This window comes from Trachypithecus francoisi, unplaced genomic scaffold (assembly GCF_009764315.1).
Source record: "Trachypithecus francoisi isolate TF-2019V2 unplaced genomic scaffold, Tfra_2.0 Lachesis_group2, whole genome shotgun sequence".
Classification (NCBI taxonomy): Eukaryota; Metazoa; Chordata; class Mammalia; order Primates; family Cercopithecidae; genus Trachypithecus; species Trachypithecus francoisi.
Window position 1 is genome coordinate 41,978,118 of NW_022681465.1, and position 19,243 is coordinate 41,997,360.

Sequence of the window (19,243 nt, forward strand, 5' to 3'; positions counted from 1 at the left end):
TTGGGTGGCATTTTCTTGCTTCTAACAACATAACTTGAGCAGCAGCATTTAAAATGTCCTCACTCTGCTATGTTTATTAAAAGCAAATGATAACAAAGATGACATGAACGTGAAAAGGTCAATTTCTATGTGTTTTTGCATTTGTCATATTATAAGAGAAAACTGTTAATAGTTGATAAATATGTTCAAAAACATTCCTGAGGCTCATAAAAATAAATCCATCTCTTTTCTATTTGAAAAAGAAAATACGTTGTTTGAAATAAAATATTTGAAACAAAAGCTACTGATAATGAAGTTTTCTTCAACAAACTGCAAGTGCAGATGAAAAGATACATGTGAAAAAAACTGTTAATGCAACAATGAAATAACAGCTCAAGAAAGTAATATAAAAGATGTAACAAAGCAGTATGTGGTTAATTGACCAAAATTGACCTGATGTCCATAAGCACAGACATTAGATATTATAGGACTCAAAGGAAAAGGATGATCACACATTAGGCATAGGTAGTTGGGAAGTTCTCCATGAAAGAGGTGGGCTGTGGATTGGGTCTGAAGAAGGATGAGCAGGTTTGGGGTAGGTGGAAAGGCATTTCATGTGGGTGGAACAGCAAAAGCAGAAGTGCAAACACAAGTGGGAAAATACAATGCGGGTGACAATAAGGAAAGTAATTTTCTCCCTAGGGGAGGTATTAGCAGCTAAACAGAACTGCTGCTACCAAGCTAGAACAGTAAAGACTTTAAACTCTCTAGGCAGGGCAGTCATTGCTGGTTTGATGTAGCAGTAGCGTGAGTCTTTGGACCTGGATATCTGGAGATGATTGCACTGTCCAGACACTGAAATCATGGGTACCTGTGGACTAATGGCAGTGGGGTATGCATGAATGTGAGAATGCAGAGTAAGTTGTCACTTAACTGGTGACTGTGTATTGGGAGTGGTGGCATAAAATACTTTGTGAACAACAACTGGATATGTGTGGCTTTCCAAGGGAGAAGAGAAGATGGTCTAGGACTGCTCCTGAGAAAAGCTCACATGTACAGAACAGCAGAAAGAAGGTAACAGAGACATTACTTTCCCCTCTGATTTGAACCTCCCTCTGAAAAACCTGTCCGCACCGTGCAATGTGGAGACACAGACAACAAGGGTTTTTCTTGAAGAATAAAATCCAATATGACTTCACTCTTCACTCTTCGGACCCTGTGTTATTGAGGGAGAAGGGGGTAATGGTCAGTTTGAATAATTTAAATATATAGACATATATTATATATTAAGTATACATACAGTATATATTTAATATACATCGAATATATACATATATGTATATAGTAAAGATACATACATACAGTATATATTAATATATACACATACAGTATTTAATATGTAATATGTATACATTAAATATACATACATACAGTATATATTTAATATACACACATACAGTATATATATTTAACATACATGTGTATGTATATTATATATACTGATGCATATATATGTGTATATATACAGTATACAGATATGTACTATATACATATATACTGTATACATATGTGTACTGTATACATATATGTGTACTGTATGCATATATACATATATATTAATATTGATATAATTGGAATGTAAGCAAAAATGGCCATCAAGAATTGAACTGAGAGAACTTAGGACAAAAACAAAGTTTAAGGATTACAGCTTAAACTTTGTTTAATTCTTAAAGATTAAGAATTACAGCTTGGGACAGAGCTGAATTACAGATGTGAGACAACTGGATATGTGGGGTTTCCAAGGGAGAAGAGAAGATGGTCTAGGACTGATGCTGAGAAAAGCTCACATGTACAGAAAAGCAGAAAGAAGTTAACAGAGATATTACTTTACCCTCTGATTTGAACCTCCCTCTGAAAAACCAGTTCACACTGTGCAATGTGGAGGAGAGAAAGACAACGAGGATTTTTCTTGAAGAATGAAATCCAGTATGACTTTACACTTCACTCCTCAGCTACATATTGGTAGAACAATTTCAAATCATTTATTTGGCCAGATGGCTAATGTTGTTTAACAGTACAATTAACTAATAAATAATTGTAAAGCACTTTGTAAATATAAAGTGCTACATAAATGTTTCATAATAACATTAAACAGGAGACTTAAGTTACATTTTTATATTCAAAGATTTTATTGGTATCTCAGGAGAAATGCCAAAAATATGATCAAATACCATTATTACAGTCTGTGTTTGAAAAATACAGCAAAGTGATTATAGGAAAACAAAAACAACCTTGGCCATGCTAGGGTGAACAGAGTAGACTAGCATGAAACATTTCCCTCATGAAAAACAAGAGGGAATGACCACATGATCATATACATATATATATATGTATATATGTATATGTTGTAATATTTATTGGAATTTATTTATTGATTGATAGAAAAGATAATTTACCAGATAAAAAATGTGAAAGACACAGAGCGTGAGAAAGCACATCAAGGTAGGAGCTCTGAGGAAACCACCTGACACAAGCAGAATCTTACAAAATAAGAGTAACATTCTATGAAGGACTTAAATTTATAGCTCATCCACTATTTACAACAATGCATTGAGATACATTGGTATACATTGTTGGTATATAACAATGTATACCACTAGCACCCCCTATTTTGCATATAAGAGAACTGATGCACAGAGAGATTAAGAAATGTATTCAGTATCACACAGCTAGTAAGTGGCAGAGTCAGGATTCAAGCCTAGACAAGATGGTTCCAATGTCTACTGGGAGGAATCTGGCAGAGGTTTTATTACCCCGATAAAACAAGACAGGTGGAGTCATACTCCTTCCTCCTGCCTCAGACCAAGGACATGAGGGCTGAAGCTGCAGCAACCATATTGGGACCATGAGGTAAAGGACAAGAGAACCACAGAGACATCAGCCCTGCTGTTGTTAAACTACTTAACCTATGCAAGCAGTCACCCACCTCTGCATTCTTATTATATGAAGACAATAACCCTCTATTTCTGTAACTGACTACACCCAGGACTTCTCCTACTTGCAAGCTTAACCAATATGCCAAATCATCATCATCATCATCAAAATAGTTATCACTTGTTGAGTGCTTGCTATAAACGAGGCATTAATTTATGTTTTATGTGTGTTTAATCTCTTCTACCTTATTCCAACTCTGTGAAGCAGGTACTATTATTATTAGCATTCTAAAAGGAAACTGAGGCACTATTTTATCTGGGTTGCCTAAGGCCACACTGCTTATAAGGGATTTAAATCCAGCACCCTAACTTCTAAACCCTCATTCTGCAGCAAACAGTATTCTAAACAGTGAAAGACTAAAACTATTTCAATTAAAATCAGAAATTAGATAGGGATTCTTCCTATTTTAGTATACCTATTCTTATTCAGTATTATTTGGAGATTCAAAAGCCAATGTTTCTCAGTGGGGATATATTGACATTTTGGGAAGACAACTCTTCATTGTGCAGGATTGTTGCACATTAAAGATGTTGCCATCTGTGTTGTCTAGGTCCTAGCAGAAGCACTCTCTAGATATAGTGTCAGCCAAAAATACCCTCCATGTTTCCCCATAGGGAGGCAGTGTCGCCCCAGTTAAGAACTATCATTCTAGCACAAATTTGGCAAACTTCCTCCAAAAAAAAAGTCCAAATAGTAAATATTTTAGGCTTTACAGGACATGCCGTCTTAGTCTGTCTCAATTGCAACTACTAAACTCTGACATTATTGAGTGAGATCAGTCATTGACAGTACATAAACAAATAAGAGGGCCTGTGTTCCAAGGTGACCATATTTATACATGAGAAAGAACCCTGAAGCACCAAGGGGTTAAAAAACTTGCCTGGGGTGATTCATCTAGGAAGTTTACATTCAGATTCAACACAAAGGTGGAGTGATTCTAGGGCCTGTGCTCTTATTCAGAACACTATTGATTTCAGGTATTTTAAATGTTTTTCTCTCAGTAAAAGGCAGGGTAAATGCCTCAAAGACCTTCTCACCCTCCAGACTCTGGCCCTCCTCATCTGTCTGGTGTTGGCTGCTCCTTCCTGCAGTACAGGCCACCCAAGATTTGCTTCTGTGACAGCTTGGACCAGTGCTACCAAGGATATACCTCATGCTTTACTATGCATGTCCCTAAGAGAGGCTCTCCTGGTTGGCTCTAACACACAGTCATCCTCGAAACCTCCCCAAATATAAGATTTTATGAAACTGATCACTAGAAGAGTTGTTCACTGATCTGTGACTGTTTTTATTTTTCAAACCTCAAGGTCTCATTGTGGGTGAGCAAAAACAGAAAGGTCTTAGCTCATAGTATGGCACATGGAAAAGCTCTGTAATATGTGCTAATATTAATAAAACATACAGAGTAGCAAGCAGATATCTCTGCTTGAGGAATGAATATGTGTGTAAATTCAGGAACATGCATCAAGGCTAAGAACAACCAAGTCAATCAGAGTGGTACAAATGAGCAAAGTTGTAACTGCTGATTCTGTTAGAGTATGTCAGTCTAGGCTTTAGAGTCCCTATTGTGCTTGCCTAGGAAAAGGGACCCATATCTAACCACCCAGGAGCCATACAGATGGAGCCAATTCCAGAAGACAGTTAATATCATGGTGCAGAACAGTGGAGTCTCACGAGACTTTACCGCTAATCAGTGTCTAAGACACACCATAGTCATTGCCACCAGCTGTGGGGGCCAGGCTGCAATTCTTCTACAATAGTAGGCAGGTGGGAAATTCAACAATAATATAAAAGGGCAGGCTACCAAAATTAGGAAAAACAAAAATATAATTACCTCATAATGCTTTTTGGGAGGAACCAGAATACGCTGCTTCCAACATTTTCTGGTTTCTGTAGGGTATGCTTTTTCCATCACAGATATTAAATATATTAGGGGAAATTAGGATTAAAGATTTTTAACAGATTGCCCATCCAATTATGTTTAACAAATTGGTAGATTCTTTTCTCTTTCAGTATTTTTTTTAACAGAATTGACTTGTCGTGTTTGCATTGTGTTAACAAAACTCAAAACCATGATGGAATTAAAGAAAAACTTCTCTTAAGGACTTATAGATGTGAAATATAACAATGTTTGTGATAAATACACATTTCAAATCTCTAATGCTTTCTTTTTTTTTTTTTTTTTTTTTTTTTTGAGGCGGAGTCTCGCTCTGCCGCCCAGGCTGGAGTGCAGTGGCCGGATCTCAGCTCACTGCAAGCTCCGCCTCCCGGGTTCACGCCATTCTCCTGCCTCAGCCTCCCAAGTAGCTGGGACTACAGGCGCCCACCACCTCGCCCGGCTAGTTTTTTGTATTTTTTAGTAGAGACGGGGTTTCACTGTGTTCGCCAGGATGGTCTCGATCTCCTGACCTTGTGATCCGCCCGTCTCGGCCTCCCAAAGTGCTGGGATTACAGGCTTGAGCCACCGCGCCCGGCCTCTAATGCTTTCACTCAATATGAGTAAAACTATTAAGGAAAATGTAGTTCTAATATTATTTTTTCATCCATTTTTGTCATCATTTTTTATCCTCTTATGAAATGATTTCTTCTTAATAAGCACAGAGCAAATATAATAAGGTTGTGGTAGGTAAGTAACTTTGCCTAATATCATTAATTACTAACAGCTCAATTATACTGTGAAGTGCCTATAATTGTCATGAAGCTTCAAAAATCCTTATCATGGATTCTATTATGTATATGATTCATTTAAATTACATTAATTATACAGATTTTTAATGAAGCAGAGAGACTACTTTCCATTTTCACAAGCAGAGACAATGATCAAAATATTTATGTGTATATTACATACTTTATTCTGTTGACATTCATAAAATAATTCATTTACTCAGACAATATTAGCACCTTTACATGGGAGGGAAAAAAGGCAAATCTAATTTTTCATGTTTGGATTTCTTTTAAGATTATATGATCCTTAGAGGGTTATTTTATGTAATATCTCGCACAATTTGGGCAATATTTTTTAGAAAGTAAAATATTTAAACTCTTTTTTTACCAGTAATTTATATTAGCTGTAAATGGTTTTTAAACCATGGTTGTTAATTCCATCTGAAAGTCCAGAATCCAGAGCCTTACTCTCTGAGTTCAAATACAAGGATACTCAGGCCAGTGATTTTTAACATTCTGTACCTCAGTTTAGTAATCTGTAGAACAGGAATAATAACATTTTTTATTGAGAATTTAAAGAGTGATATGTCAAGTGTTTAAAAGAATGCTTAACCATTAGTTAATGCTATATAAAAGTATTTTCCATTATTTATTTTCCTGCTTGGGAGGAGCTCAATTTAACATGAATATTAGTGATACCCAATTTCACCCATATAAAATGGGTAGGGAGAGCTTTTTATCATTAAAATTCCATGAAAGCAGTGTAAGAAAATCCTGTGGGCTAAATTGTAAATCCCAAAATACTGACTTCCCTTGTGATGTGGCTTTGAATAGTGTGGCAGTGAAAACCATTTTTTCATTCATGTTTTTATTAAAACCTGTTAGATCAACGACTTAACTTCAACCATATGGAAACATGGAGAAACTAAGGCAGCCAAAAATAGCAGTTTTTAGATCCAGACAAGTTTGAGGCTAGGAAATGAGGAGAATCGTAGGCAGAGGGTGAAGCAGAAATATAAATTGAAACCAAGTGTCACTTTTCAGATAATCCTTTTTCTTCTCTCCATATTTCCCCTCCTTCTTCATCTCATATATATCACTGCTGGGACTGACCAGGCATACTGAACTCAGCACTCCAAAAAGGAAACGTGTATGGGAACAGACATCCTACTATGAGATCTTTATGGAAAATCCAAGGCCAGGCATGGTGGCTCACACCTGTATTCTCAGCACTTTGGGAGGCTGAGGCAATAGGATCAGTTGAGCCCAGGAGGTCAAGACCAGCCTGGGAAACATAGGGGAGACCCTGTCTCTACAAAAAAATTAAAAATTGGCTGGGCATGGTGGTGTGCACCTATAGCCCCAGCTGCTTCGGAGGCTGAGGCAGGAAGATCACTTGAGCCCAGGAGGTCAAGGCTGCAGTGAGTCATAGTTGTGCCACTGCACTCCAGTCTGGGTAACAGAGGGAGACCCTGTCTCAAAAACAAAACAAAACAAAACAAAACACACACACACAAAGAAAATACAGTTGCTTTCTTTTCACCATTCAAACAAAACCAGAAAATTCCACCCTAAATTCATGTGTAACAGACTATTTGTTGTCTGGGAGTTTGGATTATAACACAATGAGGGGTTCTGGAGGACATTCAGTGAGTAGCTGCTTGTTTGTTATTAGAAATCCTATCCTGCTGAAGCCTTTATGGCAGAGGATCTTTTAGACTGTAACAGCATTGACTTTAAAATCCTTTTGTAACATTACATCATGGTGGACAGCTTAGGGAGGGACAGAAATAAGAGTGAGGAGAGGAGAATGAAACTGTTAGAATGCTGGGTTCAGTATACCCTGGGCAGTCCTGGGCAGTCCTGGGGAGGTGGAAAGAGTGGATAGGAAGGAAGAAGTAAGTGTGCTCGGGTTATTGTCATGATATTTACTTTGTAAGATTATATTTATATGTATGTAGTTTGAGAGTCTAAGATTTTATTCTGTATCTCTTAATCATCCAGAATTAGAAAGTCTTTAATCTCTTTTTTTTTAGTAAATGTTCTTTGGAACCTTGCTAACAATTTGCCACTTTTCTAGAGTGGTTGAACTTGATTGCTTCAAATCTGATCTTATTTCAAGAAATAAACTGACCTGCCTTTAAGGTATATCCAAGTAAACTTGATGTTCTTCTTTCTGCTCAAGTCTTCCTGGCAAGCCTCCCTGCAACTTAAAACCACTAATCTGATTAATCAGTGAGGGAAAAAATACTATGAAAAATATTTGCTTATTAGTTGCTAATTCTAGATTTTATTTATATGTGTATTTTCATACCACATACATTCTTGAAATACAGAAACCTCATTTGAAACAGTTCTTTAAAAACTATCCTGAAGTGGAGCTGATTTCACTCTACTTTCGTCTCCCACTCTCCTGGCCCACTCCGCGGAGGCAGTGCCAATGAATTGTATTACCCAAGAGGCAGTCAGTGAAGAATAAACAAATGGAAACAGATGACTCAATAAGCCAATGATTACATATTCAAGTCTTGATTAACTGAGTGTTGACCTGTGGCCTGAAAGTTACAAAAATGCTAAGATGTGATTTTTCTTTTAGGTGGGAAATGAAGAAGGATGAAACACTACAAGAGGAAGAAAAAGCAATGCTGGAGCACTTAAAACAAATTTGCACCCCACAGAACTCTTCTGCCTCAGATAACACAGAGGAACAGTAATCTGCAGAAAACAGCAACAGCTTTATTTTAGGAAACAATCCCATGTAATGGAGTAGGATTTTTATCATAGTCAGAATGGACCTCATATGTGCTGTGAAGCATGAAACCAATGACTGAGTAGTCTCTGTACTGAAAAGGAATACAGCACATAAAGAATAAGGTGCTACATATTTTTTTTATTTTAAAAATAATTTCAAATGTTTTTCTTTCCTCAATCTTTCTCTTTATATGATATAACTGCTGCCATCTCGTGTTCCCTTTGAATTATTTTTTTCTCCTTTCAGTCTTGAAGTATCTATGACAACAGGCAAAAATGTTCAGAAAATTTTTAAAGGGTTTTTGAAATGCAACATTTGGATGTTAAGTTGAATGGAGTCACATAGCCCCGTGAGGTACTCTGAAATTTTTAATTTAATTTTGTTGTAGCTGTAGCCCAAGTCCCAATCTTAATTGCCTTACCCACAATTGTGCCAACCTTCCTCATTCAATTTATCTAATTACAGTTAAAAAAAAAAAAAAGGCATTCTCCTGAACTATAACTTTAGTCACACCTCTGCTTATAGTGGTTTTCAGTTTTCCTCCTAAAACAGAATCAAACTTCTACTCATATATATTCAGGTCCTATACCAAATGGCTCCATGTTCAGACAATTGCCTGCCATCCTCTTGGTTCAAGTCACACGCTTGCCATGTTTTCCCAACCAGAATCCATCTTTCTTCCAAATTTAGGCTCAAAACTAATTGCAGCAATCTTTACCCCAAAGCTCATTAGCTCATATAATGTGTTACTTAAAAAACTTTTCATTATATTGCTATACACACACACACACACACACACACACACACACACACACAGAGAGAGAGAGAGAGAAAACAGAACATGCTCTAGTACCCTCTCTGCTAAGGACAATTATAGATATTTATTATTTCCTTCCTATCAGTGCCTGATATTAGATTATAAAGACCTTGAAGATCTTATTATATAATATGAAGTCTCCCTTTATAACTCCCCATATGCCTACTACAGTGTTATTTCATCAAGGGGGCAGTTAACGAACACAATTGATTAAATAGCTGCAATGAAAGAAAAAGACAACAAAGAGAATTGCATGGTTGGGCAGTCTAAGAATGTCTGGGAGAAGCTTTATATCTTTTTTTGTTTGTTTGTTTTAGAAATGGGGTCTCGCTCTGTTGCCTGGAATGTAGTGCAGTGGCATGATCATAGTTCACTGTAACCTCAAACTCATGGGCTCAAGCAATACTCCTGCCTCAGCCTCCTGAGTAGCTAGAACTACAGGTGTGTGCCACCACACCTGGTTCATTTTTTAAATTTTTTTGTAAAGATGAGGTCTCACTATGTTGCCCAGGCTGGACTTGAACTCCTTGCCTCAAGTGATTCTCCTACCTAGCTAGAACTACAGTTGTGTGCCACCACACCTGGTTAATTTTTTAAATGTTTTTGTAGAGATGGGGTCTCACTATGTTGCCCAGGCTGGACTTGAACTCCCTGCCTCAAGTGATCCTCCCACGTCTGTCTCTTGAAGCACTGGAACTATAGGCATGAGCCACCACACCAGGCCCAGAAGCCTTACATCATGGGCTATTTTAGAGCATATGACATCAAACTTCATGTTTTCTGATGTTCTCAGATATATAATAAATTGTCCGTACTCCCACATCCTGTGATTTTTATAAAATATGTGTAGGCTACATGATTTCCAAAGGAAAGTACTCATGCATTTTTCAAAGAGTAAAAGCTTGGGGTGCAGAGGAGGCCACATTAGGAAATCTCTTACATTTTTTCTTTAAATAAAAATACATAAATGGCCATGTAGACAGCTGCCTGCCAAATAACACATTTTATTTTTAAAAAATGTACTTTAGTTGGCCAGTATAATCATAAACCAAGTGTTTTTAAGATTTGGTTGAAGTAATTTCTAAAAATTCTGTGAAGACCATTTAGAAAATGGTAGGAAAATTTTATGAGAACTGGACATTCCATCTAATCTGATCTTTAAACAGGTTACTATAACAATCAACATAAGGCAACAGTTGACTTTATTCCTTCAGTAAGTGGTGGTCTGTGTACTAAATCTGCCTAATTGTGCTTCATTTTGACTAGATGCAAAAATGGAAAGTTAAAAATAAATTAATCCAATAAACCAAATATAACATTTTATAAAGTTATAGGATTTCACATTTGGATTGTCTTCTAATATATCTAAAGGTCATCTTTTAAAGCTATTATTGAATTCGTATATTCCTGTACTAATCCTGGGAAGTAATTTTGTTCCTCCAGAAAGAATATTTTCTGTGGCTTCCTTTTGAAAGGAGAGAAGTATAGTAAGGGGAGAACGGGATGAGTTCAAAGGAAGAGAAAAGTAGTAGAGAAAGTGGGCTTGCAGTTGAATTCTATTCTGTGCTTGTTCAGTGAATTTATTATAGCCATAAGTGCAATAAAGTTTATAATTGAAAGTGTTAAATGACAAGTCATTGATTTATCAGATTATTTTAACTTTATACTCAATACGTTTTTTTAAGAATAACAAGAGGTGGTATTTCAAAAAGGTTTTTGTTTCTCACATTTGTATGAGTTAGCAACAGGAATGAAGCCTAACAGTTTATACCTTCCCATATGCTTATTACAAAAATATTATCTTCCTATAAAGTATTATCTTCCTTCTGTGTTCTGTTTAACTGTATTTTTATGTAATTATATAGAGATATCTATTTTATTAATGGTTTAGCAGTTACTATGTGAAAATAGTATGAATTAATTTTTAAATAAATTATAAATAATATTGTCTATTTCAGATATTTTACATTTTTGTCATCTCTACCAAACACTATTATAGAACTACCAACCAAAGAATGGAAAAAAGAAATCACTTGGTTTAACAAGATGTACCTACTCATAATGTCCTATTACCCCAGTTTATATATACCTGGGTCAAAGAAAGTTTCAGGTAGTTCATAATTATCATTCCTTACTATAAAAAAATTTAAGATGTTTAATACCTCCCTTTAAAATTGAAATGTTTCATAGAAAGAAAAAAAAAACAGCTGTATTCAACCTTAAAAAGAAAGGAATTTCTGTCATATGCTGCAACAAGCATGAACCTTGATCACATTATGCTAAGTGAAATAAGCCAGTCCCTAAAAGACAAATAATGTGTGATTCCACTTACATAAGATATCTAAAATAGTCAAATGCAGAGAAGTAGAAATTAGAATGGCGGTTACCAGGGGGCGGGGGAGGAGGAAAAGGGGAATGGTTGTTCAAAGGGTACAGAGTTTCAGATTTATATGATGACAAAGTCTGGAGATCCGTTTCACAAGAATGTGAATACACTTAACACAACTAAACTGTATACTTCAACATGGTTAGGAGAGATTGCTGAGAAAGCAGCTTCAAGATGGCTGACTAGCTACATTTGCTACTCACCTCTTCCACAAAGAAGAACCAACATAGCGAGTAGATAACCACACTTCGAATAAATGATCTAAGAGAGAATACTGGAATTCAACAGAGAAGTGTCAGAAAACATTAGAACAAGGAAGGAGAGAGGTGAGTCAGCCTGCTCAACCAGAATTGACCGGAAGCCCAGAGAGACTTCCTGGTTGAGTAAAGGGTGACAGACCTCTAGCAGTGCACACTCCTACTACAGGTTACTGCAAACCAAGCCATAGGAGAGCCCTTTGACCCACGTGGACTCTGAAACCAATATAGGGAGATGCTTGGAAACCAAAATTAGCCCGGCATGGTGGCGCATGCCTGTAATCCCAGCTACTCAGGAGGCTGAGGCAGGAAAATCGCTTGAACCCAGGATGCAGAGGTTGCAGTGAGCCCAGATCACGCCACTACATTCCAGCCTGGGTGACACAGCAAGACTCGGTCTCAAAAAATAAATAAATAAACAAATTAATTAATTAATTAATTAAAATAATCCTATCAAAAATGGGGTGAATATCAATAAATATTTCTCAAAAGAGGACATACAAATGGCCAACAGGTATGTGAAAACATGCTCAACATCACTAATCATCAGGGAAATGCAAATCAAAACCACAATGAGATCATCTTACCCCAGTTATAATGACTATTATTAAAAATATGAAAAATAAGAGATGTTGGCAAGAATGTGGGGAAAGGGGAAAATTTTGTGGATTATTAATTTATTTTACTTTATTCATTGTGTGGGTACATAGTAGCCATATATATTTATGGGATACATGAGATGTTTTGATATAGGCATGCAATGCACAATAATCACACAATGGAGAATGGAGTATCCATCTCCTCAAGCTTTTATCCTTTGTATTGCAAATAATCCAATTACATCATTTTAGTTATTTTTAAAACATACAATTATTATTGACTATAGTCACCCTGTTGTGCTATCAAATAGTAGGCCTCATCCATTCTTGTCATTTCTTTTGTACCCATTAACCATCCACATGTACCCCTAATCCCCAACAACCCTTCCCAGCCTCTAGTAACCGTCCTTCTATTCTCTATGTCCATGCGTTCAATTGTTTTGATTTTTAGATTCCACAAATAAGTGAGAACACATAATGCTTGTCTTTCTGTGCCTGGATTATTTCACTTATAATGATCTCGAGTTCCATCCATGTTGTTGCAAATGATAGAATCTCATTCTTTTTATGGTTGAATAGTACTCCATTGCATATATGTACCACATTTCCTTTATCCATTTGTCTGTTGACGAACACTTAGGTTGCTGCCAAATCTTAGCTATTGAGAATAATGCTGCAACAAACATGAATGCAGATATCTCTTCCATAGACTGATTTCATCTCTTTTGGATATATACCCAGTAGTGGAATTGCTGGATCATATGATAGCTCTACTTTTAGTTTTTTGAGGAGTCTCCAAACTTCTCCATAGAGGTTGTACTAATTTACATTCCCACCAACAGTGTATGAGAGTTCCCCTTTCTCCACATCCTCATCAGCATTTGTTATTGCCTGTTTCTTTTCTTTCTTTCTTTTTTTATATAAGCCATTTTAACTGGGGTGAGAGGATATCTCATTGTTGTTTTGATTTGTTTTTCTCTGATGATCAATAATGTTGAGCACCTTTTCATATGCCTGTTTGCCATTTGTATGTCTTCTCTTGAGAAATTTATATTCAAATATTTTCCCATTTTTTATTGGATTATTAAAATTTTTCCTACAGAGTTGTTTGAGTTCCTTATATATTCTGGTTATTAATTCCTTGTAAGATGTATAGTTTGCAAATATTTTCTCCCATTCTGTGGATTGTCTCTTTACTTTGTTAGTTGTATCCTTTGCTGTGCAGAAGCTTTTTAACTTGTTTTGATCTCATTTGTCAATTTTTGCTTAGGTTGCCTGGGCTTATAGGGTATTACTCAAGAAATCTTTCCCCAGTGCAATGACCCAGAGAGTTTCTCTAATGTCCTGGAGAGTTTCTTGTAGTAGTTTCATAGTTTGAGGTCTTAGATTTAAGTCTTAAATCCATTTTGATTTTATTTTTGCATATGGTGAGAGACGGGGGTCTAGTTTCATTCTTCTGCATATGGATAGCTGGTTTTCCCAGTAGCATTTATTGAAAAGACTATCTTTTCCCCCAGTGTGTTCCTGGCATCTTTGTCAAAAATGCATTCACTGTAGGTGTGTGGATTTGTTTCTGCGTTCTCTAATCTATTTATTGGCCTGTGTGTCTATTTTTATGCCAGTACCATTGCTGTTTGAGTTGCTATAGCTCTGTAGTATAATTTGAAGTCAGGTAATGTGATTCCTTCAGTTTTGTTCTTTTTGCTTAAGACAGGTTTGGCTATTCTGGTTTTTTTGTGGTTCCATATCAATTTCATTATTCTTTTTTCTATTTCTGTGAAGAATGTCATTGGTATTTTGATAGGGATTGCATCGAATTTGTAGATTGCTTTGGGTACTATGTAAATTTCAACAACATTGCATCTTTCAATCCATGAACATATAATATCTTTCCGTTATTTTGTGTCCTCTTCAATTTCTTGCATCCATGTTTTATAATGTTCATAGTAGAGATCTTTAACTTCTTTGGTTATGTTAAACTCTTGGCTACTGTAAATGGGATTACTTTTTGGATTTCTTTTCAGATTGTTCTTTGTTGGCATATAAAAATTCTACTGATTTTTGTATGTTGCTTTTGTATCCTGTAACTTGACTGAATTTCTTTATCAGTTTTGATAGGTTTTTTGGTGGAGTCTTTAGAGTTTTCCAAATATAAGATAGTATAATCAGCAAACAAGGATAATTTGACTTCTTCCTTTCCAATTTGGAAGCCTTTTACATCTTTCTCTTGTCTGATTTCTCTAGGTAGCACTTCCAGTACCATGTTAAATAACAGTACTAAATGTGGACATCCTTGTCATGTTCTAGATCTTAGAGGAAAGGCTTTCAGTTTTCCCCATTCAGTATGATTACTAGCTGTGGGTCTGTCATATATGGCTATTATTATGTTGAGGTATAGTTTTGGTATTTGGTTTTGGTATTAGGGTAATACTGGTCTCATAGAATGGGTTTGGAACTATTTCCTCCTCCTCTAGTTTTCAGAATAATTTGAGAAGGATTGGTATTAGTTCTTCTTTAATGTTTGGTAAAATTCAGCAGTGAAGCCATTGGATCCCAGGCTTTTCTTTACTGAGAGACTTTTAATGAAGGCTTCAATCTCATTACTTGTTACTGATCTGTTCAGGTTTTGGATTTCTTCCTGGTTCAATCTTGGTAGGCTGTAGTGTCTGGGAACTTGACCATTTAGATTTTCCAATTCATGTGCATATATTTGCTCATAGTAGCTACTAATGATCCTTTGAATTTCTGCAGTATCAGTTGTAATATCATCTTTTTCTTTTCTGATTTTATTTGTATCTTCTCTCTTTTTTTTCTTAGTCTGCCTAAAGGATTGTCAATTTTGATAGCTTTTCAAAAAAGTAACTTTTTGTTTTATTGATCTTTTGTATTGCTTTTTTCATTTGTTTCATTCATTTCTGCTCTGATCTTTATTATTTATTTTCTTCTACCAATTTTGAGTTTAGTTTGCTCTTGCTTTTCTTTAAGATTCATCATGAGGTTGTTTATTTGAAGTTTTTCCTCTTTTTTTTTTTTTGATGTAGACACTTATACCTACAAAATTCCCTTTTAGTACTGCTTTTGCTATATCTCATAGGTTTTGGTAAGTTGTGTTTCCATTATCATATGTTTCAAGAAATTTTTCAATTGCCTTCTTAATTTTTTTCATTGATCCACTAGTAATTCAGGAGCATATTGTTTAATTTTCATGTATTTTCATGTATTTGTATAGTTTCCAATTTTTTTTTTTTTTTTTTTGAGATGGAGTCTCACCCTGTCACCCAGGCTGGAGTGCAATGGTACCATCTCGGCTTACTGCAACGTCTGCCTCCTGGGTTCAAGCAATTCTTCAGCCTCACCTTCCCGAGTAGCTGGGATTACAGGTGCCTGCCATCATGCCCAGCTAATTTTTGTATTTTTGTAGAGACAGGGTTTCACCATGTTGGCCAGGCTGGTCTTGAACTCCTGACCTCAGGTGATCCACCTGCCTCATCCTCCCAAAGTGCTGAGATTACAGGCGTGAGCCACCGAAAATTCCGCTTATTAATTTCTAGTTTTATTCCACTGTAGTCAGATAAGATGCTTAATATTATTTCAATTTATTTGAATGTTTTAAACTTGTTTTGTCTGAAATCTAACATATGGTCTATCCTTGAGAATGATCCATGTGGTAAGGAAAACAATGTGTAATCTGCAGCCACTGGATAAAATATTTTATAATAGCTATTAGGTTCATTTGGTCTATAGTGCACATTAAATCAATGTTTCTTTGTTGATTTTCTATCTGGAAGATCTGTCCAGTGCTGAAAACGAGTTGTTGAAGTTTTCAGCTCTTACTGTATTGAGGCCTAGGTGTCTCTTTAGCTCTAAAAATATTTGCTTTATGTACCTGGGTGCTCCAGTATCAGGTGCATGTATATTTAAAACTATTATATCCTCTTACTGAATTGATCTCTTTATCATTATATATTGACTTTCTTCGACTCTTTTTATAGTTTTTGTCTTGAAATGTATTTTGTTTAATATAAGTATAGCTACTCCTGCTCTTTTTTGGTTTCCATTTGCGTGGAATATCTTTTTCCCTCCCTTTATTTTCAGTTTATATATGTCTTTATAAGTGATGCGTATTTCTTGTAGGCAACAGATTAATGAGTCTTGTTTTTTCATCCATTCACCCACTCTATGTCTTTTGATTGAGAGTTTAGTCCATTTACATTCAATGCTATTATTGATAAGTAGAGACTTACTCCTGCCTTTTTTTATTTGTTTTGTTGTCTTGTGGTCTTCTCTTCGTTCTTTCTTTCCTTCCTGTCTTATTTTAGTGATGGTGACTTTCTCTGGTAATATTGTATAGTTTGTGGTTTTTATTTTGTGTGTGTCCATTGTATGTTTTTTGGTTTAAGATTACCATGAGGCTTACAAATACTGTCTTATAACCCATTGTTTTAACCTGATAACAACTTAACACTGTTTGCATAAACAAACAAACAAGAAGAACTCTAATAAGAACTCTATGCCTTACCTTCATCCCTCTGCTTTTTAACTTTTTCTTATTTCTATTTATATCTTCTTGTATTGCTTATGTCTTGAAAAGTTAATGTAGTTACTATTTTTGATTGGTTCATTGTTTAGCCTTTCTACTTAGGATAAGAGTTATTTATACACCACAGTTACAGTGTTACAATATTCTGTTTTTTTCTGTGTACTTACTATTACCAGTGAGTTTTGTATATTCAGGTAATTTCATATTGCTCGTTAATTACCTTTTCTTTTTGACTGAAGTACTCCCTTTAGAATTTCCTGTAGGACAGGTCTGGTGTTGATGAAATTCCTTAGCTTTTGTTTTTCTGGGAAAGTCCTTATATCTCCTTCATGTTTGAAGGATATTTTTGCCAGATACACTATTCTAAGGTAAAAGTTTTTTTCCTTCAACATGTTAAATATGTCATGCCACTCTCTCCCGGCCTGTAAGGTTTCCACAGAAAACTCTGCTGCCAGACATTTTGGAACTCCATTTTAGGTTATTTGTTTCTTTTCTCTTGCTGCTTTTAGGATTGTTTATTTATGCTTGACCTCTGGAAGTCTGATTATTAAATGCTTTGAGGTAGTCTTCTTTGGATTAAATCTGCTTGGTGTTCTATAACCTTTTTGTACTCGGATATTGATATCTTTCTCTAGGTTTGGGAAGTTCTCTGTTATCTCTTTAAACAAACTTTCCTCCCCTATCTCTTTCTCTACCTCCTCTTCAAGGCTAATAACTCTTAGATTTGCCCCTTTGAGACTATTTTCTAGATCCTATAAGGTGTGCTTTGTTGTTTTTCATTCTTTTTACCTTTGTCTGCTTTGACTGTGTCTTTTCAAATGGCCTGTCTTCAAGCTCACTAATTCTTTCTTCTGCTTGATCAGTTCTGCTATTAAAGGAACTCTTTTTTTTTTTTTTTTTTAATACTTTAAGTTCTAGGGTACATGTGCATAACGTGCAGGTTTGTTACATATGTATACTTGTGCCATGTTGGTGTCTGGACCCATCAACTCGTCAGCACCCATCAATTCATCATTTATATCAGGTATAACTCCCAATGCCATCCCTCCTCCCTTCCCCCTCCCCATGATAGGCCCCGATGTGTAATGTTCCCCTTCCCAAGTCCAGGTAATCTCATTGTTCAGTTCCCACCTATGAGTGAGAACATGCGGTGTTTGGTTTTCTGTTCTTTTTTTTTTTTTTTTTTTATACTTTAAGTTCTAGGGTACATGTGCATAACGTGCAGGTTTGTTACATATGTATACTTGTGCCATGTTGGTGTGCTGCACCCATCAACTCGTCAGCACCCATCAATTCATCATCTGTATCAGGTATAACTCCCAATGCAATCCCTCCCCTCTTCCCCCTCCCCATGATAGGCCCCGGTGTGTGATGTTCCCCTTCCCGAGTCCAAGTGATCTCATTGTTCAGTTCCCACCTATGAGTGAGAACATGCGGTGTTTGGTTTTCTATTTTTGTGATAGTTTGCTAAGAATGATGGTTTCCAGCTGCATCCATGTCCCTACAAAGGACGCAAACTCATCCTTTTTTATGGCTGCATAGTATTCCATGGTGTATATGTGCCACATTTTCTTAATCCAGTCTGTCACAGATGGACATTTGGGTTGAATCCAAGTCTTTGCTATTGTGAATAGTGCCGCAGTAAACATACGTGTGCATGTGTCTTTATAGCAGCATGATTTATAATCCTTTGGGTATATACCCAGTAGTGGGATGGCTGGGTCATATGGTACATCTAGTTCTAGATCCTTGAGGAATTGCCATACTGTTTTCCATAATGGTTGAACTAGTTTACAATCCCACCAACAGTGTAAAAGTGTTCCTATTTCTCTACATCCTCTCCAACACCTGTTGTTTCCTGACTTTTTAATGATTGCCATTCTAACTGGTGTGAGATGCTATCTCATTGTGGTTTTGATTTGCATTTCTCTGATGGCCAGTGATGATGAGCATTTTTTCATGTGTCTGTTGGCTGTATGAATGTCTTCTTTTGAGAAATGTCTGTTCATATCCTTTGCCCACTTTTTGATGGGGTTGTTTGTTTTTTTCTTGTATATTTGTTTGAGTTCTTTGTAGGTTCTGGATATTAGCCCTTTGTCAGATGAGTAGATTGCAAAAATTTTCTCCCATTCTGTAGGTTGCCTGTTCACTCTGATGGTAGTTTCTTTTGCTGTGCAGAAGCTCTTTAGTTTAATTAGATCCCATTTGTCGATTTTGGCTTTTGCTGCCATTGCTTTGGTGTTTTAGACATGAAG

At 36.1% G+C, this 19,243-nt stretch overlaps 1 protein-coding gene across 1 annotated transcript in view; it reads left to right on the top strand.

The window, feature by feature from the left end:
• KIAA0825 (KIAA0825 ortholog) overlaps window positions 1–8,870 on the top strand; it is a 438,259-nt gene extending 429,389 nt beyond the window's left edge. The window contains exon 20 of the mRNA XM_033179103.1: window positions 8,234–8,870. Coding sequence (XP_033034994.1) covers window positions 8,234–8,351 — 118 coding nt within the window. The 3' untranslated portion in view covers window positions 8,352–8,870. The remainder of the gene's footprint in view (window positions 1–8,233) is intronic.
• Window positions 8,871–19,243: the final 10,373 nt, after the last annotated feature.